At 32.5% G+C, this 24,150-nt stretch overlaps 1 protein-coding gene across 1 annotated transcript in view; it reads left to right on the top strand.

Moving 5' to 3' along the window:
- Positions 1 to 2,916: 2,916 nt before the first annotated feature.
- Positions 2,917 to 24,150, top strand: part of LOC139510119 (ribonuclease 3-like) — a 49,217-nt gene continuing 27,983 nt past the window's right edge. The window contains exons 1-8 of the mRNA XM_071296423.1: positions 2,917 to 3,103; positions 6,976 to 7,317; positions 7,840 to 8,387; positions 8,716 to 8,904; positions 9,400 to 9,586; positions 21,497 to 21,665; positions 22,497 to 22,639; positions 23,805 to 23,885. Of these exons, the coding sequence (XP_071152524.1) occupies positions 3,062 to 3,103; positions 6,976 to 7,317; positions 7,840 to 8,387; positions 8,716 to 8,904; positions 9,400 to 9,586; positions 21,497 to 21,665; positions 22,497 to 22,639; positions 23,805 to 23,885 (1,701 nt within the window). The 5' untranslated portion in view covers positions 2,917 to 3,061. The remainder of the gene's footprint in view (positions 3,104 to 6,975; positions 7,318 to 7,839; positions 8,388 to 8,715; positions 8,905 to 9,399; positions 9,587 to 21,496; positions 21,666 to 22,496; positions 22,640 to 23,804; positions 23,886 to 24,150) is intronic.

Here is a 24,150-nt window from a genome sequence, read left to right as displayed (position 1 = left end):
TGCCTCAACAGAGAAGAAAAACAGTATAAAATATTTTAATATTGGCGATAAACAAAAATAAACAACACATAATGAACACTGTTTTAAAAAGTCAACATTTGTAAAGTAACTTTTTTAATTATGCTGGAAACTTTAAAAATTGCATTTATCATATTATTTGTTTTGTATTTGATTTTACGCATATATATTTCGTATTTCCTAATGATTGTTATGTATTCTACTTTGTTATGTTTTTTACTGAAAACGTACCATTGAGGGTTTTTTCCTAAATTTGCCGAGTAACTCCAGAATGACTTGGTGCAGGATTTTTTCCAAAGGAAACGGAGGATTATACCTGGTTTAATAGCTAGCTAAATAAAAACTACGAAGGACTACAGTAACACAATGTGACATAAAAGAAAAAAACAGGCCTAAACAGAAAAGACAGAACTGTTTAGAACAAATTCATGAATAAACTGAAAAACAGTTTGATTCCTATAATGATTTCATGAAGGTTACCACTGGTAAATTGTACCAAGAAATAATCCCGTATTGTAGCGTTGTCAGTTTGTCTTTGACACTTGAAAATCTATATGCTATCTGCAAGGCTGCTTTTTTAAATCAACATGTTTCCTTCGTCTTTTTTCTTGTACTCTTCCAAGTTTTTGAATTTTAGACAGCAATGAAAAAAAAATGTGTGTGTTTCCATCGAAATTATGAAATTTACGGACAAATATGTAATATCCGCATAGACGCCAGTTGACCTATTATATAGTTGTCTCATAAGCAGATCATACCACATCTTCTTGTTTTTGTATTTGATATATAACTTGATTTTGTATAAGATGCAGAAACAAGAAATTGTACATCGATGGACAATACTTTTTCAGTAACACAATATTGAAGAAAACCGGTGGGCTACTAATGCCTACCAGTATATTAATGTACTTCACCAGTAAGTAACAATAATTGGTGGAATTAAATGTTAAATAATAACTATAAAACACCTATTGTTGTAGTCATATTTTAAATATTAAAATATTTATGTATCGATAAACGATATATGATCAAGGGTTTTGATAACATTGTGAAAATTCAAAACTAATATTGATATCGGAATATTGAATCATATTTTAACAAATAATAACGTTCAGCACAAATAGAACCAGTCGTGACAATTGTTTAGATTTTCTGTTTAAGTTATTAAAGTTTATTTGATTGGTTGACGGGCATTTTCTACATGACCAGCATTTTGTTAAAATAAACTGTTAGATTAGTGGTTTTCACACTTTTCCTATCCAAAATCCAAGAAGACTGCCACTCCAAATCAACTAAATACCAACAGTTATCGCCATATTTTGAAAAAGTACATGAAATTTTCAATATGAGCAATACTGTCGGTTGTAAACAAAATCATTTATAAAATACTGTGAGTATCATCCAATTAAAAGCCATGCATAAATGACTACAATGATCAGTAAAATCATGTCTCTAGTATATACATAGATGCATATGGCTTATATAGATTGTAATCTAAAAATTCTCCTCACCAATTTAACTGTTGATGTAAAAGATAGGCGGAAGATACTAAAATCATAGTGAAATTCAAAAGTCTGAAACGAACTGACAATAGATATAGGAAGATGGGGTATGAGTGCCAATGAGACAACTCTCCATCCAAGGAACAATTCATAAAAATAAACCATTATAGATCGCGGAGCCTTGGCTCACACCGAACAGCAAGCTATACAGGGTCCCCAAAATCACTAGTGTAAAACCAACGGTCTAATCTATATAAAAACGAGAAACAAGAAACACTTATGATTCACATAAATAGACGACATGCAACCACTGAACATCAGATTCCGGACTTAGGACAGGTGCAAACAATTGCAGCGGGGTTAAACGTTTTAATGGTACCAAACTTTCTCCCTTTTCTGAAACAATAGTATAACATCACAACATATAGAAAGACACACAATTAAATATCAATTGGAAGGCCAAGTTATCTCAATCAAAAAACGTAGTAACACGAATTTTAACACACAATAAACGAATAAATTTGATCTGTGATACAATGCAAATGCATATAGTTAATAAAATTAAGGGATGAATAATTAAGGTAAAAAGTACATTAATAGGTTTAAACTAAGGTAAAAGTTTAAATTCATGAAAAAAACGAAAACAACATAAAAGACAAACAAAGAGCGAGCAACACGAACCTCATCAAAATAGGAGGTGATATAAAGGGTAAACAGTTCCTGCTCCACATGCATGGTCAAATTTTGCATTGGCTGAATATAAAATTTTCAATGTTTATGAACTATTATACTAATAATAGTCACAGTTTTTCGTTTCAAATTGTTTTTTTGTTGGACAATGTTTAATACATGTTGTGTGAATGTTATGTATTGTCTCAATATTGATTTCAAAAAGAAATAATCATATTTCAATTCTGTTATGCTGATATTGCACACCTCTTTAATGTTTCGAAAAGACAAATTAAGGATCGTCAATTTGTGTTTATAGATCAGGCAAAATAGCCACAATTATTGCTACTGCAAAATCCAAATCTGAAATATTAAGATTGAGTTGTCTCTCTTTGTCCAACTCTAGATGGATGTCACCAATACACTTACTAAACATAGTGCTGACATTTTTATGATTAAGTATTTTTATACAATAAAAACAATTATTATTTTAATCAACTTCTTTTAACGGTCTTATTAGGATTTTTTTTAATATTTTGTTACTGATTTTAAAAATGCAAACTTGATTCAACTTTGATATTAAAGTAAATACAAATATCTATGAATGTATTTATCAATTTATAATCAAAAAGGTAGAAAATAAAGAAAAAGTAGGGTATAATATCACAGTACACAATTTCACTTTGTTAGTCTTGTGATTGCCGGCTACTGTTATGCCGAAAAGAAAGATTACTCCGGTTGTTGTAAAAACCGGCGTACCGGAAATGGGTAAAGCAAACACCACCATGTAATGGCGACGACCATAGACGAAACAGAATTATCTATTTTTGTCTCTCCTTTTGCACTTAAATAACGAATATCTTATTGCCACAATGTCATTCAGGAATAATCAAATGTTTCAAAGACCGAACCAGGTTAATGTTTGCTTGTATTAACTTTTTTTCTAATATGCTTCGTCGCTGAATGAGCATGAACTATTTGCCACTGAACTTCAGTCTGTACGTTAAGGTTCATCATAACAAACGGACAAATAGGGCTGTATTTACATGTCAAAAAGTACTCTGAGTACAGACTTACCTGTGAAGTTGGAAAAGTTTTAATACCTGGCATCCACTAGATATATTAAAGTTAAATGCATTTTGTGTTTCAGAAAGATAAAATCTCTTGGATTTTGATGGGCATTTTTTTTTCCTTCATGCTAAAGGTGTGAAAATTAACTAAGTTGTGGTACAACTTTGAGATGCTCCCTCAGCTAAAAAAAAACAGTTTGTATTGTTCTCGACTCCTAGGAGTCGAGATTAAGAATTGAACGATCGACACTAAGGGCATGAATTTTTCTTGCTACCTGATTGGATGATATCATGAGACGTGAATAATCAAAATTTATTGATTGGTTAGGACAATCCAAACCAAGTAAATGTCCTTCAAACCCGTAGAGTATCCGATTTGTCGTCTCTATTTTAGCAATTAGATTTTACACAGGTAACTTTTATCTATAAATAGACGAATCTTCTGGAGTAAACAACAACGTTAAACGATACTAAAAGTTCATAACGTGTGACCTCACGTGTGTGGTAAAATTTGTTGATTGATGCACGTGGCTATTCTAGTAAATGAATTAATCTACAAAGCGAGAGCTCTTTCCATTTTCATCAGCTAAGAGTCGAATTTAGCACTTTTTGAAAGGCTATCGCTTGTTTTGATTGTCCTTAATTGACATGGACAAAAGGTATCTTCACAACTATAGGTGAGTTAAAGAGTTTATCTGAGTTGGTGAGTGGACAGTATCAGAGTACATGTAATTAAGGTGTTTGTTTATCTTTACACCTTCTACAGAAAGGAAAAAAAATGCCCATCAAAAACCAAGAAAGATTTTATCTTTCTAAAACACAAATTGCATTTATAACTTTTATTTATCTAGCATGTCTAGTGGATGCTATGCTTTCCAAACAGCACAGGTAAGTCTGTACACAGAGTAGTTTTTGAGGTGAAAATACGGCCATATTTGTCCATTTGTTATGGATGAACCTTAAGAAACTCCAGATAAGAATTGTAGATATACACAGTTATCAATATTACAATGTATAATCCAAATCAGGTTGGGAAGGAAAAAAAATCTCAGTCAAAATGAGGGGCAGTCCCTCCGAAAAGGTCTGAGTGTAACAGGTCCGTTTGCCCTGATTACATGTTAGCCATGCATGGGTCTGTTTGTCCAGGAGTTCATTGGCCCATAAAGTCTGTACGCCCTGGTTTCTTTTTAACTGCTTTTCTAAAAAAATATTAATATATTAAGAATATTAATGTTTAATACAAACTTATTCAGATATTTATATTGTATAAAATGATAAATTCTTGAAATTCATGAAAACACATTGAAATATTTAAAAATGATGGCTTGTTTTGGAATATTAATTGTTCATATATAAACAATAAAAACAGCATTTTGTTAAGATAAACTTGTCAGATTGGAATGAGTAAAAACAATGGTGTATGAAGTTGTAAAAAAAGAAGGATTTATATTTTTATACGACCCCAAAAAAAATTTTGGATCGTAGAATGGTACATGTATGATGTCGTCGTCTGCGTCGTCATCGTCCGAAGACACATTGGTTTCCGGATAATAACTTTAGTTTAAGTGAATAGATCTTCATGAAATTTTTTCAGAAGGTTCTATACTACAAAAGGAAGGTTGGGATTGATTTTGGGGATGCTGGTCCCAACCGATTAGGAATTAGGGTCCCAAAAGGGGCTCAAAACAAGTATTTCTAGTTTCAGGATAATAACTTGTGTAGAAGTATTTCATTGCTCTGAAATCATACTGCAATGTTTAAAACCACAAGTAGAAGGTTTGGATTCGTTTTAGGGGTTGTGGGGCCAAAGTTTAGGAATTAAGGGCCAAAAAGGGGTCAAAACAAGCATTTTTTTAGTTTCAAGACAATAACTTATGTGTAATTGTATGGATCTCTCTGAAATTGTACCACAATGTACCATATAAGAAAGGGGAGGCTGAGATTAAGTTTTGGGTTAATTGCCCAAAATATGCAGGAATTAGGGGCAAAAAGGGCCAAAAAGAAGCATGTTTCTAGTTTCCAAACAATCATGACAATAACTTGTGTTTAAGTGTATGGATCTCTCTGAAATTGTACTACATGGTTCAATACTGCAATGGAAAGCATGGGATTGAGTTTAAGGGTTATTGCTCCAAGGGGCTTTCAAAAAGTTGGGGGGGGGGGATTTTTTTGTTTACAATTTTTTGAAGGGCTTCCTTTTTTTTCAAATTTTTCAAAATTCAGACAGAATCAAGCTTGAATATTGTGACCAAATTTGCCCCAACTGTTCAGGGTTCAACCACTGGGGTCGTATAAAGCTGCGCCCTGCGGAGCACCTGGTTAAAGTTAATTTATTTTTTTCATTATACTGCATCAATTGACTGACTAGAATACACTTTATTGCTTATCCCGGCTGACCCGGCTGCTTGAACTTTTGTTACATACAAAAACACTTTTCGATTGTGGCGTCAGATATTTTGTATTGTGACGTCATAATTTTACGGGAACCTGTGTGATATCCAGTAATGGCAGACAAATAGCGATAAGGTGTATTATGATTTAATTCGATGCTTACTAAATATCCATAAAATAAATACATTATATCACTTATATTTCACTATTCTACCATGTAAATACATAGATATAATGGCTATGATATCTATGGTAAATCAAAGGAAACTAATTATTTTGCTACATGTACATCAATACAAATATTCAGCAAATTTCTCTACAACCTATTAATATCATACTCTATTAAAAAATAAAATAAACTAGACATCAATCCAAAAAATAAAAATTAGGGTGAATGGACCCTGGGCGAACAGGTACTTGAGTGAATGTGTATAGGGCGAATGGACATGTCTTCCTCTGAAAAAGTTTATTTTCACTGACACTGTTGTAAAAGGTTCCTGTAAAATTTAACATCACTATAGAAAATATCTGATGCCATTAAGGAAAAGTGATTATTGTGAGATGTCATTACATAATTATGATTAGTTCAAAGTGCACAGATTTTTAGATTTCCAAATAGCAATTCATAAGGTCAATTGAAGTCCTTGAATTTTTCTAAATAAATCAAGCATAAATCCTTTCAATAGGTCAAGAATAACTAGTATTTGGTGGATGATGCCTAGTTATAAACCCAATTTTTACAAAACATGCAAAATGCAGCAAAGCAATTACATGTCACCAAGGAGTACTCATCAAGGCATAAGATGGTATATGCAAAATGATGCTCAAATGCATATTCTTAAAAAAAAAATGTGATTAAAACAGCATTATACCTCAATTAGTCTATCAAACTATATAATGCATATACATGTATGTTAAATGGTGGACCTGAATTGAGGTATAATCCATGGTGAATGATATGTCAAACCATGGTTACTCCTTACGGTTACCTAATCATGTTATGATTTAAAATTAATATTGTTAACTTGCCTGAACTACCAATAGACTTATGAAATTATGAAGAATTCTCAGCCACATGTCAAATTAAACAAAGACCCCTTGTCACGGCTTTGGCAAGGTTTGGCAAAACTAGTTACAGTAACTTTTGAAGAAAATCAGGATAAACAAATTTAAAGCAGTATTAATACGATTGATTGACTGATTCTATACACATAGTTGGTGGTAATTGATTCTATTACAATTAAAAAACCCAAGATGATAACTAAATTTGAATAATTTGTAAATATATATAGTTTTGACATTTTTAAAATATTATTTGATTTCAGTTTCAGGCATCAACACCTCAGGCCTTTAACCAACAACAGCAACTTGGAAATGTCAGATTTACTACCAACACCTCCACAGCTAGGATGCAAAACATGTTCAACCCACTACAGACATCGGTACAAGCTGGAATGCCACCCTGGGGAGCAGGGGTAGCAGTACAGGCAGGTCAACAAAACTTTCAGCCTCAGATTATCCCAGCAGGGTTACAGAATCCTGCAATGGCCAATATGACCAACCCTCAACAGAATGCCGCTAACATGATGGGATTGCTAGCTAACCAACAGTTACTGGCACAGGCAGCTGGCTTAGTAGCTACTCCTGGTCTAGGAGTTGGAATGCAGGTATGCCATTATGATTTGACCTTTTTCCGTTATTGTAAACTTCAGTGCTTACACACTGAATCACTATAAAATCACTCTAGATGGTGTTGAGAAAAAGATTTTAAAATAGTTTGATTGCTGATGAAGGGTTGGATCACACAAAATCCGTAGAAATCCTCTTTCCTGTCAATACTGAAAGCTTAATATTATATCTCAAAATGATTGCATTGCCTATATTTTTTAAGGATATATATATATACAAATGTATTTTAAATACTTCCTGCTTTAACCTGAAAAACTGGTCTGAAATGTACTCATAAATTCATACATGAACTATTTTTTTAGTTATTCAACCTATGTGAACTCCCGAAATAAGCTACAAATAGAAAAAACCTAAAGACGTCCATTTTAGTCAGCTAATAATGTCATTCACTATCTATGCGATTGCATAACTTTATGAAGATTGTTAGATTCACCATATCGTTTTATGGTTTGTGTACTGACAGTAATTTTTGTTCTAAATAAGAGTTTGAACATTTGCAGGTGCCCTTTACTGGACAGGGGATTCTTGGTGCAGGACCAATGAGAGGACAGTTACCTCAAGTATTTCAAAATGTAGGACAAACTGGCTTAGGTAATAGTGGACAATATTCACCGAAATCAAATATGAACCAGCGTAATTCTAAATCATCCAATCAAAATCGTGGTCGTCAATCAAATGACAGAAGTTCAGGAAATAAGGATCAAAGGTCATTTGATCGATCAAGAAGTGATAACAGAGGGAGCCGTGATCAGAGTAAAGACAGAAAAATTAGGGAGGATAAAAAAGATCCACGACGTGAAGACAGACGAGGTGATCAAAAATCAAACAGAGGAGATGATCAAAGAGATAGTAAAAATGTTGACAGACGAAGGGATGGAAGTCGAGACAATAGGAAATACGACCAATCAGATGATAGGAGGAGTGATTTCAGAGAGGATAGAAAAAATCGTAATGACAGGAACATTGATAGACTTGATGACAGGCGAGATGTTAGAAAAGATGATAAAAATTTCCTCAGAAAAGATGAGGGCAAAAGGGATGATAAAAGGTAAAGTATACATATATATATACCTTCATGGGGAATCAATGAATATGAGCAAATGACGCAGGCAGTCTAAACCAGCTCAAGGAAAGGAAAAATGATTTTATTGATAGAACACATTCACACAAATCTGTTATTACCGGTAGTAGTCAATATAGCTAGTTGATTTTGTTTTATTTATGAAGGATTTGTGCACATTGATCTGAAACATTTTGCCAAAGGGAAATAACCCTTAATTTAAAAAGAAAATCCCAAAATATCCACCAGACATTGAATATTATAGAAAGAATTACATTATATTCTTCAAAAATATATTTTGATATTTCATTTACAGTGGAGATAAAAGAAAACCATTCAGTGACAGAAAAGACATTGATAGAAGAAGTGCCAAGGGAGATAACAGGAACAAAGGTGAAGGTGATAGGTCAAAGGGAGATAACGATAGATCAAGAGATTTTGGGAGGAGAAGTAACCAAGGAAGTAGATCTCGTAGAGATGACGACCAATCAGACAATGCTTCCAGGTTTGATTTATAACACACAACAGAAAAAAATCTAACTCTTATTCATCATTCAATAATTTTACCAGATAATTTTCATTTTCAGTCTAAAATGATTTTTGAATCAAAAACTTGCCATTTTATAGAATTAACATTTTTATGATACTAAATAGATGACATTCAAATTGTTTGTGATCTTTTATTTTGGAAATCTCAATTTGTCTAGAAGTATTGAAAATGTGTAAATGACTTGTGCTGCTGAAATTCATATAATTGCATTCTAACTAGTGAAGTCCTTTTCAAGAGAGTGGAATTTCTTGTATATGTACATGTAAATAGAACAGACCTTAAGTTTAAGGTTAGAGATTATAAGCCGATTATGATTTTTTATCAATTTAAAAAAAAAAATATAAGTAAAACTTGTATATTAAAGGATATGGGTAGTTATATTACATGTATAATAAAAAAAATCATGATCAATAGATGATTAAGGAAAAATGTTTTGACTTTATTTTATAGTCCAGACAAGAAAAGAACGAGGACAAAAGACAGCACAAAGCCCTCAACCTCATCACAGAAATCTAAGCCTGAAGACCAAGAGATTTATTCTGAGGTTGAGGATACAATAGAGGATGTGATAGAGGAAGAGATACCAGCTTGGTTGAGGTGTTCTCCGTCAGATCTGTACTTCACCAGGGACAATAAAGTAGGTTCTAATCACGCTTTCTGTTCTATCGACATGATCTAGATGAAAACCATTAGAGACTTTATTATACCCTTTCACAGAGTGGTGGTATATTAGAACATACACAATATAACAAACCTTAGTACAGATGTATAAACAAACTATAGGTGCTAGCCCTTAATGATTTTAATTGTTTTTCACAAACAGAGTTGGTGGTATACATAAAGAACACGCAATATATAAACCTTGGTACAGACTTTGTAGGATTAGGTAGAACATATTGGTATTATTCAGAGAAAAAAACAGAAGGCAAACAAACAATCAATAAATCAAAGATAATACACATAATATAATACAGGGTTCTCGGTGGAAATTTAGTATGATGAGTCCCACATCAATATTTCAAAATTTTGGCTAGTTCCACCATTAAATTGATCCTCTTTGTCAAAGGTTTTGACAGCCCAAATAAAAAAGGGAAAATTCAGGACAAATTTCAGTGCTTTAGCAAGAACCCTGATGTCAGATAGAGTAGACATGACAGAATGTTGGTACTACATCAAGTCTCCCACATTCCGGATGTGAAGTGTTTAGTCTCAGAAAGAGTATGCTATCATTTAAATATCAAAATAAAAGGATAAGAGAAAAGTTATTCAAAATAAAGTTTTGGAAAATGTTTTCCATTCCTTTTATTGAAAAATCTACAAATTTGCCCATAAACAGATCACTGAAACAAATATAAAATGTTACTCTTCTTCTAGTTACAGCTATATAATTTTAAACCTAATTTGCAGTATTTCATTACTTATTTCCGTGAAAAGAGAATATGAGTGATTCTGATAGATAATCGTTTATATTTTTAAAAATTGATTATACTTACAGTTATTGCTATCTTTGATAAGTCCTGGCAATCTGAATTAAAAGTCAAGGTTATTATGAGGATTCAGTTGACCGCTAAATAAAATGTGTGACAAGATCTGATCATCAATTAACCCTTTCAACGCTATACACGGCATATGCCGCGATGACATACGCCGTCCGCCACTGCTATTCGCGGAATATGCCGCGATGACAACAGATTTTTCATAAGGACTCTTAAACCATTCGGTTTTCTTTCGGAACCTCTCTAATTTTTCCTTGTATGAATCGAGGATATGCAAGGTCTCATTTGCGCTTGAAATCCTGGGAATTTTTATTGTAAAATCATGCAGTAGAAGGAAAATTGAAGGAAAATAAAAACAAATATTTTGACAAATGCAAATGGCGGAAATCGGAAACGAAGCTGTAAATATGGAAATATTTCAGCATTTCTATGGTGAAACTGATGACAAGGATTAGTTAAAAGGTTTCATGTTATCTCAATGTGTTTATTACATTCAATTCGTGTGGGAAATATGATTTGATCGATCATTACGAGACGTAGAAAAAGGGGGGAAAACGGAGGTTGACTGAAATTTTTGAAGACGGAGCCACTGATTTGTACCATGATTACATAATACGTTGTGTATGGTGCAATACGCTACGGAATCGAGCAATTGGTGTCTTCTTTATTATATGGCAGATAAAAAAACTAAATAGATGAAGACGAAAAGTAGTTTTTATTCAAAATTCAACACAAATGTAACAAATTACACCTTTTACCTGTTAATTACCTGAAAATGCAGGTAACCTAATAAAAATTTTACTGAAATAACTGCCTAACATTACAGTTCATACTCTCCTGGGCATTTTTCATGCAATAACTTTTTCTGTATCTCTTATAATAAAAAAGATACAGCAGTCTGAAAAGGACTATACTGTTCTAATGAATGAACACAAAAAAAATGCAGCAGCAGCAGCCATTTTTCTATTTTTTTGTGTAGCGTTGAAAGGGTTAAAATGTATTGTTATAACTTATGTTTCAGAATTGATGGTTATAATCCATTATTGTTGTTTCTTACTTTTATGAGTGGTTTTTATCAAAAGATGGCTACAGATTGAGGGTCTGGCAACTGTCCCAAATATCCAGATTTTATTACTCAAATTAAAATGACTAAAATTAATACCTACTTTTGTCAAATTGAATTTTGAAAAAATACCAATATCAGAAATTTAAGTTAAACACAACAACCATTTGTCAGAAATTGTATTTTATGGTAATCAGCTAATAAAGTCCTCCTCTTGAACGGTTACAAGATTAGGTACAAATAATCATATAATATGCCATAACTTCATGCCACATTACAAAAGCAGAGCAATAATAACTAATTTATCAAATTTAAACAAGCGTTGGGAATTACATTTGGTCAATCAGGCAAACTTTTGTGTTTATAAACTGGCCACAATAAATTTACTAATTCCTTTAGCATGATTTAAAATATCAAAATTTATTGGCACAACAGGGAACTTACTTTGAGGTCTGAATAACGTTTCATAAAAATATGTTGCAAAGGCCAATGGGGGAGTTTATTTGGATCTCTGAAAATTATTAAATTTCGTAGTTTTAAATCTATGAAATGCATGATGGTGGCTTTGGTATGCTTGAAATAATGTTATAATAGATTCCCATGTAGTCACCAGTAGTATAAAACTTAATTAGGTAGATGTATATCAGCCAGACAAGATTAGTACGTAAGTATCAGGCCACACCCTGTAAAGACCCTCACAGACTTATAGAGCATATTTCATAAAGCATTGCTGGTCTTACTTATTGTTTTAGATGATAAAAGACACAACTTTAATATATGCCTGCCTTGGTGGACGAGATTTACATGTTGGTCTGGATTGTGATGAATTTCATCTGGTACCAGGAGCAATTGTATCCCAGCTTACAGTAGAGGCAGCCCAGAGAGCAGTACAGATTCCAGGTCACAAGACTGTTTATTTCATAGCAGGTATACCTGATCTCCTGACAACACTTACATCACCTGGTTACGAAGAAACCATCTTTGAAGACCAGAATCTCTTCGACACATTTTATGGGCAGATGCGACAGACAGAATTGGCCTTAAAACTTCACAATTGTCATGTAGTGTTTAGTACCATATCGTCCATGAGTCTACGAGAATATAATGAGAACAACAAGAAGATGGGAAAGACTTACACGCTGAGATTTGTGAAAGATTATCCAGAGATGCAGGAGAATCTCCATCGATTACTGAAGCAGATTAACAGTACTATTACTGCTATTAATACAAGACAAAAGTTATTAACTCCCTTTATACACTCTCATGTCAACAAGTGGTCTACGGAGAAAAACAGAACTGTTTATCGTCTTAACAAGTTATTGGATGGACTGAATCCATGTGGATCTATAGTGGATGGATGGAGGACCACAATTAACAAGACAATCTTAAAGAATAAAATCATGATGTCAAAGCCAGATTTTAATTGGAAAACTTAGGTACTGTCCTCAAAACTTTTTGTTATGTTAATCGAGTGTCTGTTAGTTTGAATGTTCGTAACTACATTTGTTGTAGGAGTGGATGTTTATAAGTTTGAAATTATCAACAATATGATAAAATGAAAGCAAACATATCTTCAGCATATCAAACATGAATAAGGATGTTGTTGGACTATAAATGAATGGCGGATGATAATGTGATAAATGATGTGTGGAACGGCATGAAGAGACTTAACTGAAGCTTAGTGGGTTTATAGCTGATTAGAAACAGTATATTCATGGATCATGATGCGTTATAAAATTTTTAAGGGATACCAGGATTCCTTCAGCAATAGTAACAATTAACCTAGCAAAATGTATATAAGTGTATAAACCCAGTATAAAGATTTCAAAAAGTTTTCCATGAATTTTGTTAGAGAAGATAACGGATACTTAGACGTTAGTATAGAAGAGAGTTAACACTCTGGCTAAGTGGCTCCAAATGTTTAAAAGAGATATTGCATGATGTGGTCAGCTGATTGGAAGATTTTCCCACCAATGTATAGACACTGTATTAGATGAAAAGATAACTTCACACACATGTTAAAACTCGTTGAAATCATTTATCATTGTACATATATGTCATTACCAGGTAATAGTTCATGCTTATCTTGCTGTGTGTGCAAAAATGTCAAAAGTAACCTAGGAGTACTTCACTTCATGTCAGAACTAAAAAGGGGACATATTGGCATATTTGTGAAAAGAAACTTTAAGGACTGGCTGTATGGTCTTTTCTTCATCTTGAGAATTGAACTTTCAGATACAAACCAACAAAATACAAACAGTCAAAAAGAATGCTACTGAGAGTACTCATTAATTTCCAGACAGGCAACTTCAAGCAAAAACATGACTTAATTTAGTTTATCAAGGCTGGGAAAGTTATAAGGATGAACATACTTACTTAAACATTGAATTTGATTGGTTGAGCTGTAAGATGTCTGTAATATCTGAATTGAAAATGGATAAAGAACTGGACAAGCAAAATCAGACATTTCTAAGCATATAACAAATGAAAGAAAGTCAATGCAAACTGACAAATACATTAGAACATCACCTAAACAGTTGTTTATAAATGGAGGAAAGAGATTTAACAGCTGAAAAATAATAAATAACACGAGAACACTCCTGTCACAACTGAATGTTAAAAATGGACTTTCATGATAAAACCTAACACAGTTTCAAATCAAAGACATAAAGGCAAGCTTGGATGGAGAGTTGTTCATTATGGTATCACTCATACCACATCTTCTTATATCTATCTAACGACATGAATATATACACCATGCCTTGAATTGAAGATTTCTTAACAGCAAAGAATAGGACAGTTTGATCATTGATGCAACTGATCAGTATTGTTACTGTTTGCAAATTGGAGAATTTTAAACATAGAATATCGATATGATAAGATCAACTCTGTCATAAATTGACAATAGACCCAATCAGCTAATTACACTGCATTTCTAAATATTATAGGGTAAAGCCTAATTTAACGACAGCCATCAAATAAAGATAAGTATATAAATACAGATCTGTTTTGAGCATCAACACAGTTAGTGGTTGTTCATCTTCCTTCAAAAAATATATGTATCCTATGAACCAATAAATAATTGACCAAAGAAAAGACTTCAATGTACATTGATATGGAATTAAAGAAGAAGTCAATTTTAAATGTACTTTTTTATTTACTCATTGTATTCCGTCTCAAATGATCTCTAACTTATCTATTAATACAGTTGAGAAGGACAACCAAGCTAGCAATAAATGAACACCCTATTTTGAATATAGGAGGGATGGAAAGAAATATGAAACGATAAGAGGGAAAGAAAGAATCAATAGATAACCACAGTTTAGTAATCAGGTTGTGTAATGACCATATATATGATGTAGTACGATAAATAATGTTGATTGAAACTGAATATTGGATGAATTTTGGTATTGAAAAAAATAGCTGAAATCATAAAAGTAGATATTTAGAAGGAGAAAGAGCTGTATGCCTTACAAGTTGAAAGTTTAGAATTTATTGAAGTATAAAACAAAGCAACGGGAAACAAGATAAAAAGTTTTTGGATGCAATTTCTAAATGTACAAACTAATGAATTTATCTGTGAATGATACCAATAGAGATAGTTCAGTCATAAGAACAAAACGGGCAGCTGCAGAATTTAAAAATTGAAAATATTTTAACATTTAGTTACAAGAATTTTTTGACCGAGGAAGAATTAAAGAAGATTGAATTCACCAACATTTGGAACTATCTTTTATTACAAGTGAGAATATTTGAAAGGAAGAAAAAATGTCAACATCTAATTGAGGAGATAATGACTACAATATTAAAGAAAGGAATTAAGATTTGACAGATTAAGTGAAATCTTTTCTACAAAGACTGTGATGTATGTGGAATTAAAGACAAGTTTAAAAGTTTTACTGGCAGAAGACACACATAAAATTACCAGTAGATACTAAGAATTTAGAAACGACTTAACATGCAGATGAACTTAACTTATATCTCTTCCTTGAGTATTTTGAAGCGTTTTTTACCGACTATAGCCTATATACAATCAATTGCTGGCAGTGTTGATTAAGATTTGTTTAGGAACAATAGAATAAAGAAATTGCACAAATGATGTAAAATAAAAAGAGAAATGGATTGTTCTACAGCATTAACATTTTTAGGTGTGAGCTACAACTCATGTTTGTTATTAACATTATTAATTTTTTTTATATGTGGACATGAAATATTTTATTCATACTTTACAAATTTTTGGAACAATTTATTCATTTACACTGATACTGCAAAGAATTCATCTACAGACTACAGCAGGATAATTTTATCTAAGAAGTTAATAAGAGGCCTAACACTGATGATGCTTCAAAAGGAGACTTTTATATATTTAACAACTTTGTAAACTTTCTGTAAATAGTTCTTATCTTTGTGTAATACTTTCATTCTCCTGTACATTTACCATTTAGTAACTTTTATACTTTGAACGGCTTTTTTAATTTTTTTTTTATCCTTATGGGGTTTTAAAATTAAAATAGGTTCAGTTGTGTAATATATTTTTTTTGCTAATGATGTAAATTTTCAAGTGAGTTTTTTACAAAAAATCTTAAATTGGCAGTTATACTGAAATATGCATAACTTACAAACATTATTTCTTGTAAGATTATTTCTGTATCCATCGCTGGCTTTTTTCAACATAACTTCAACTGTATATATTTGCATTTATTTGAATTCTTTTTTTATATAAATCATTTTTTGATGATGTAAGAAGTAGTGTTTTGAATCCTTGCCTGTGCTTTAATGAAGGATAGTGCTAATTGGTTGTTTTGATCAGACAGATGCAATAGCCTTTTTTTTAACATTATATAAATGATATCATTGTCACATCCCATTATGAATAAAACATATCTTTAGTTTATAAGGTATATTTTTTAATGCCATGTAAGGGTTATAAGAAATATCAAAAGTTTGTGACTTAAAGTTCTAATTCTTGATTAGTTGATATAGTAATGTATGGCATATGCATGCAGTCTTTTAATTCCAAAATCTGTTCACTACACACATTGCTAAGTTACTAGTTATATGCATGGTGAGTACTTGAGGAACACAAATACTGCATGGTAAATATTTTCCAACGAAATATGGCAATGGAGCTGACGAAGAAATATGAAAACACACTAATTGGAAGGTACAATGGAGTCACAAGGAAAGACATGAACACACACATACTTACTAGAATGATCAAGTTCACAAAAGACTTAAATTGAAAGAATGGATATTGATATACAGATAAAGAATTTTCATGAAGGAAATTTTAAAAGTTATACGAATAGGCCAATGGGATAAATGATGCATAAAAAACGCAAAGGCAAGTGGAATTAGGACAATAAAGGCCATAATGTTTGACAGCATAGATATGTTTGCCTAGAGTCCTGTCAAGGGAAGCATGTTGAAAGCATGGAATGGTGTTCAAGTAAAAACTCAAGGGAGATAAGCTTTTACAGCATAAAAAATAGTCATCGCAGAAGGAAAAACATCAACATACATTTCCAATATGAAGAACTGGAAAATACACTACTAACTTGAGGCTTTTAACGACCTTAACTGGCTGGTAAGCTCTCACACTGTCAATACAAAAATGTACTCATGCATGCATAGTTGATTGATATCTTTGATAGTTTAACAGATGTCTTTTGTTTCCATATATATTTTTTGCAGTTGTTAAATTCAGTTTTTTTGTTGTTTAACCTTAAAGACATGAATAAGAGGAAATAATAGATTAAAGATACCTTAATCTGGAGGTCACTATTTCAACAAGTTAGGTGTACAGACATTTAAAGAAAGAGAACTAAAAATAGCTGAGATGATACCAAGGAGGTCATTTAAAAAGTTTGAACCATGGACAAAATAAAATTTGAACACATAGACAACAGTTCTCAAAACACTACATAGAAAAATAAAGGTTTAGCAGCAAATGCCCCTGAAATACATTAGATGGATGGGCAAACTCTGGTACCAAATATTCATTTCTGCATTAGTTGATCAGATTTGTTGATCTATTACCTTGCATGGTAAAAGATTATTTTCTGTGACTTCTGTTGAGCATCTGAGTTTTCAGTTTTGATGTTTAGTTTATACTGTGTTAATGTCAATGATTGTCAGGTTCTCTGGTCAATATTATGATTAGTACCAATGGAAAGCAGGTGGGTTTTATCAAAAGCTGATACAGTTTCCTTATGTACCTTATTATAATGAAATAAGTTTGATTTCATTTCACATATCCTTCTTGTTTAACAAAACATCCAAGTAAGATTTCATGCATATCCATAAACGATTAAAGATAACTAAATGTTCAGATGGATTTTGTGTCAATAATATTTCTAACACCAAAATTTACAGTTTTTAGAAATTCATTACTCTTTATTCACTGATAACATGAGTTATAAGCATGCCTTGATGCCTAAATTCGCTCTTAGCACCTGTTGTACCCACTGTTGAAATCAGTCATATTTTAGAGGTTTATTAAGATATATGCATGTTAGTATAGATAGCTAGGGTCTCTGTAATTGTCTCTGTATAGTACACTTTCTCTTTAGTATCATGTACAATGTATCTCCTACTGCAAATCAAGATTTCCTGAATCAGATACAAAAACTTCTTATGAAAAATAAAGAGTAAAGTTGTCAGCATTTGGAGAAATTTTTGTGAAGATACAGCCTGAATGCAGAAAATGTTAAAGCAACTGAAATTTAGAGATGTTTTCGTAATATACATCCTAAATGATCATCTTAACGAGGACTTCAAAACAGATCTTGTATGGAAAAGAGAAAAAAAAAACCAAAGGAACAGAATGACAGCCAAGATTAAGGATTATTATTTTCATCATTAATGTAATTATCTATAGAATGACATTTTTTGGTGGCTGATCAACATATTAGACATTTTTCTGTCCCAAGACAGAGTTGTTAAGTCCAAAGCTGCTTGGGAATTTATTGTTCTACTAATTGATGTTTTAACAAAGGACTAACAACGATGTGTTGGTAGGTATATCTTCATCATTATTGTTGTTTTGTTGTACAGTTTTATATGTTATATGTTGTACAATATCTTTACCTCACAAAATATTTCTTTCCTTCCTTTTGAATTCATTTCTTTTCATTCTCATCCCCATTGTTATATATTTTGATTAATTATCTGTTGCTAAGGACAAGTATAGCATGTATATGGGATGTAGCTAATTGTGACTACTCCTTGGAAGCAAATTAATTCCACAAGCGGGCTCGGAAGCAATAGTGCAATTTATTTTCCATGTAACATTTAACATAGCTTTTCAGATAGAACAAATTTAAGTTTATAAAAGAATAGAAAAACAAAAAAAGAGAAGTATTGATTTGAACTTTTCAAACTTAACTTATTGGGAAAAATACAAAAATAGCCAAGTTATAACTCAGGATCAAATTCTATAGAAAATGCTTTCAGTTGTATATTTTATTTAACGGTGGGATGATAATCCTGAAAGAAATTTAAGTTTATAAAAGAATAGAAAAACAAAAAAAGAGAAGTATTGATTTGAACTTTTCAAACTTAACTTATTGGGAAAAATACAAAAATAGCCAATTTATAACTCAGGATCAAATTCTATAGAAAATGCTTTCAGTTGTATATTTTATTTAACGGTGGGATGATAATCCTGAAAGTAAAATAGCAGTTTGTTCAGTACAAAGCCATGAGTCCAAAAAAACATAGAATGATATAACAGTTTGAACAATGAAATGACTAAATTATAATCTATTTTGCACCTCTGTTCTTGAAGAAATTTTTTCTAAATTTGTTTATCAGATATCTTAAGATGAACTTACAAACGGTGAAACCTTACAAAAGCATGTTTTAAAGCCCTAACACCTAATTAGCTCACCTGACCTGAAGAGCCAAGTGAGCTTTTCTCATCACTTTGCATCCGTCATCGTCGTCGTCGTTGTCCATTGTCGTCCGTCGTCGTACTTTTACAAAAATCTTCTCCTCTGAAATTACTTGGACAAATTAAACCAAACTTGGCCACAATCATCATTGGGGTATCTAGTTTAAAAAATGTGTCTGGTGACCCGGCCAACCAACCAAAATGGCCACCATGGCTAAAAATAGAACATAGGGGTAAAATGTAGATTTTGGATTTATATCTCTGAAACCAAAGCATTTAGAGCAAATCTGACATCGGTAAAATTGTTTATCAGGTCAATATCTATCTGATTTTCAGATGAATTGGAGAACCCGTTGTTGGGTCGCTGCCCCTAAATTGATAATAATAAGGAAATTTTGCCGTTTTTGGTTATCATCTTGAATATTATTATAGATAGAGATAAACTGTAAACCGCAATAAGGTTCAGCAAAGTAAGATCTACAAATAAGTCAACATGGCCAAAATGGTTGATTGACCCCTTAAGGAGTAATTGCCCATTATAGTAAATTTTTAACAATTTTTTGTAAATTTTTAACAATTTTTTGTAAATTTTTAACAATTTTTACAAAATATTTTCCACTGTCACTTCTGGGCAAATTTCATTATAGATAGAGATAACTGTAAGCAGAAAAATGTTTAATAAAGTAAGATCTACAAACACATCACCAACACCAAAACACAATTTTGTCATGAATCCATCTGTGTCCTTTGTTTAATATGCACATAGACCAAGGTGAGCGACACATGCTCTTTAGAGCCTCTAGTTTAATTTTGTAGTATCCAATTTGAGACCCTGAATGATATTTTCATTTGTTCCCAGCCAATTTTAGCTTCCCAAATCATTTAGACAACATATTTATTTTGTTTCAAAGTATGCACATTCCATTAATCTCCAACAAGGAGGTATATATGATAACAGCCATTATTTGGCCCCTAGAATTGCAAAATTATTCAAGCATTTCAAATGATGTGAATTTACAAATAGATTAACAAGTTGCTTACATCTTGAAACATTGGTGCTGACAGGTAACTTCCAATGTCACTATGCTGTTATAAACTTTTACTTGGCTATTTCACGTATAGTTATTGGTCAGAATATAAATGAGCAAATACCTTACCAAAAAAGACATTTTAAACTTATATATTCCAACACAACAAAGTTGCAGATTGTTAAATGACCAATACATCAACCTGTCTTTTAGCACTTTAATTTGTTGTGGTTGCCAGGATAACACTGCCATTTTTTGTCAGATCCTTAAAAATTTGAATGAAGATTTCTTATCAAATCCTTGGATGAGTTTTATAATAAGACAGACATGAATTGGAGGACCATTTTTGGAGGGGGACATATCATGTTTTTTATTCATTTCTACTTTTAATGGCAATCTTTTTTTATGAAACAAGGTATTTAGAGTTAATCACAAAATTTGGCAAGTAGCCTCGATAAATTGTCTCAAGAATAGTAGATAGAGTTTAGCCAGTCATGTTTGAAAAATTTCAGAGCAAGTCTACCATTGCTTTAATGTTACCAGGTTGAAGAGTTTTTGATTGTTATTGGTCAATCAACTTTTCAAGAACAATTGGTCATAGGGACAGGCTGATGTTAATATCCTACACAAATTGGCTACAGGGACAAAGCACTTTTTGTTCTACAGCTATTTGCCTTCATCATATAGTTGTGTTCAAAAGAACACTGCATTATTGGTACATTTTTAAAAGCAATAGAAAAAAAAGACCAACAAACATTTGGTTTATAGCTGTGATTAAAGGAAAATACTACTACAGTGCAACCTGGTGCAAACTGCCTGATCTGACACCTGAGTATTCCAAAATCCTGCTTTAACTGACACATTTTCGTGGTCACAAAATATGCCTATCCTTGCAGTTAAAGCCTGAGTATTCCAACACCCTGCTTATCTGACTTTTTATATGGGCCCCCCCCCCCCCCCCCACCCCAGTGGGTATCAGATTAGACAAGTTACACTATCAGTTAATATTTTACAAAACTTTTAAGCTCACTTATTTTTCACACACTGTTATTATATAATATTTCAGTCTGGATGCCTCCTAGCAACAAAGAGGATGAGAGATTTAGAAGATAAGTTTGAGAATGAAGTAATATTAAGAGCAGAGAGAATAAGGGATTCACAACCTAAAGTTGATCTACCATCTAGGCCACCACCAAAACTACATATACATAAACAGTGTTGCAGCCATCAAGCAGGTATATAGTAATTCCAGACCCTAAGTTGATCAACCAAAAGTTCTTTACAATACTCACATACGTAAGACCCAAAGTTGGTTTGCTTTCTCAAACTTTAGTTTGCCTCATTCAAATGTTATGAAACTTATACACAATGCTTATTACCACAAAATACAGATCAAGTTTGAACTTTGGTGGTGTCACTTTAATTATTTTAGAGTGATGTCCCTTTGCAAATGGAAAAAATGCTGAATCATTTTGTTTTTGTTCCATAACTTAAGTTAGCCTCAACCATGAAACTTATACACAATGCTTTATTCCACAAAATACAGATGAAGTTTGAATTTTGGTGGTGTCACTTTAACCGTTTTAGAGTTGTGCTCCTTTACAAATGGAAAAATTGCTGAATTTTTCGTTTCCATTCTATAACTTAAGTCTGCCTCAATCAAATATTATGAAACTTATACACAATACTTATTATCAAAAACTCAAATCAAGTATGAATTTGGGTGGCACCACTTTTACTATTCTAGAGCTATGCCTCTTTACAAATAGAAAAAATCCTGAATTTTTAGTTTCTTTTCTCTAACTTAAGTCTGCCTAAACCAAATGTTATGAAACTTATATACAATACTTATAACCACAAAACACAGATCAAGTACAAATTTTGGAAGTGTCACTTTTACTGTTCGTCAGTGATGTCCCTATATGGCTTTAATTGATATGCCAGCAGGTACATCATCTGTGTACCATGGACACATTCCCCATTTATTTAATTAATGAAACCAAACAACTTTTGGAAAAACATGAAAAATAGAATAATCACTAGTATCCTTTTGTTTACTTTGATAGAGGACAGCTGTAGCAGCAGCTCAGACTCTAGTGACGAGGATGACGATGATAACGATGATGATGAATGGATAGAGGAACTGAACAAAAAGAAAAAGCATCCATTCAGACTCCATGAAGAGTTATGGTACAACGATCCAGGAGAGGTAAGCAAATCAACCATACAGTCTCCATGAAGAGTTATGGTACAACGATCCAGGAGAGGTAAGCAAATCAACCATACAGTCTCCATGAAGAGTTATGGTACAACGATCCAGGAGAGGTAAGCAAATTAACCATACAGTCTCCATGAAGAGTTATGTTACAACGATCCAGGAGAGGTAAGCAAATCAACCATACAGTCTCCATGAAGAGTTATGGTACAACGATCCAGGAGAGGTAAGCAAATTAACCATACAGGCTCCATGAAGAGTTATGGTACAACGATCCAGGAGAGGTAAGCAAATTAACCATACAGTCTCCATGAAGAGTTATGGTACAACGATCCAGGAGAGGTAAGCAAATTAACCATACAGGCTCCATGAAGAGTTATGGTACAACGATCCAGGAGAGGTAAGCAAATCAACCATACAGTCTCCATGAAGAGTTATGGTACAACGATCCAGGAGAAGTAAGCCAATCAGCCTTTCATACATCACAATTACTTTTTGTACTATGAGGAAAACAAATCTAAAATTCATACCTTATTACTTTCAGGGTAAAATTCTGTTCAGTCCATATCTCTTTATCAAGCTTTCGAGGAAATAATAAAGTTTTCCACCCCAATCTCATATGTTTTGGGTAAACTGGTCATCTATTGGTTCCAGGCAGATTTTACTGAAATTAAGAAAAACATATTTAGTAATATTTTTTAAACACTGTTTACAAGATGTATTATAGGATACTGTTGTCCGTCTGTCTGTCCGCCAGTCGTCAACATGTTGGACAATAACTCAAAAACACTTTAACCAATATGCATGATACTTTCATGCTTATTTATATCTATTAACTTGAGCTCCCTATCAATTTTTATAAATTTTTTGATTTTACGGTTTATTGGGTTTTATTCATTGAAAAAGGGTGATTTTCCAGTTTACTGAACAATAACTCAAAAGTTCTTGGAGAAGTTTTCATGAAACTATGATGAATTGTTTTTATTATATATATAGATTTTAAATTTTATGTTTTCTAGTTATTTGGTTTTATTCATTAAAAAAAAATTCTCCAGTTTTTAGGACAATAACTCAAAAGTGCTTATAGCAGTTTTCCTGAAACTTGGATGACTGGTTGATATAAATTAAAATCATTTTATTTTCAATTTCATATTTTCAGATGAATGCAGGTCCATTGTGTAGATGTAGTATAAAGTCCAAAAAAACAGGAATTAGACACAACAAGTATCCTGGGGAAGAGGTAAGGCCAAACAGGAATTAGACACAACAAGTATCCTGGGGAAGAGGTAAGGCCAAACAGGAATTAGACACAACAAGTATCCTGGGGAAGAGGTAAGGCCAAACAGGAATAGACACAACAAGTATCCTGGGGAAGAGGTAAGGCCAAACAGGAATCAGACACAACAAGTATCCTGGGGAAGAGGTAAGGCCAAACAGGAATAGACACAACAAGTATCCTGGGGAAGAGGTAAGGCCAAACAGGAATCAGACACAACAAGTATCCT

Source organism: Mytilus edulis, chromosome 2, assembly GCF_963676685.1.
Source record: "Mytilus edulis chromosome 2, xbMytEdul2.2, whole genome shotgun sequence".
NCBI lineage: Eukaryota > Metazoa > Mollusca > Bivalvia > Mytilida > Mytilidae > Mytilus > Mytilus edulis.
This window is presented reverse-complemented; position numbering and strand designations above follow the sequence as displayed.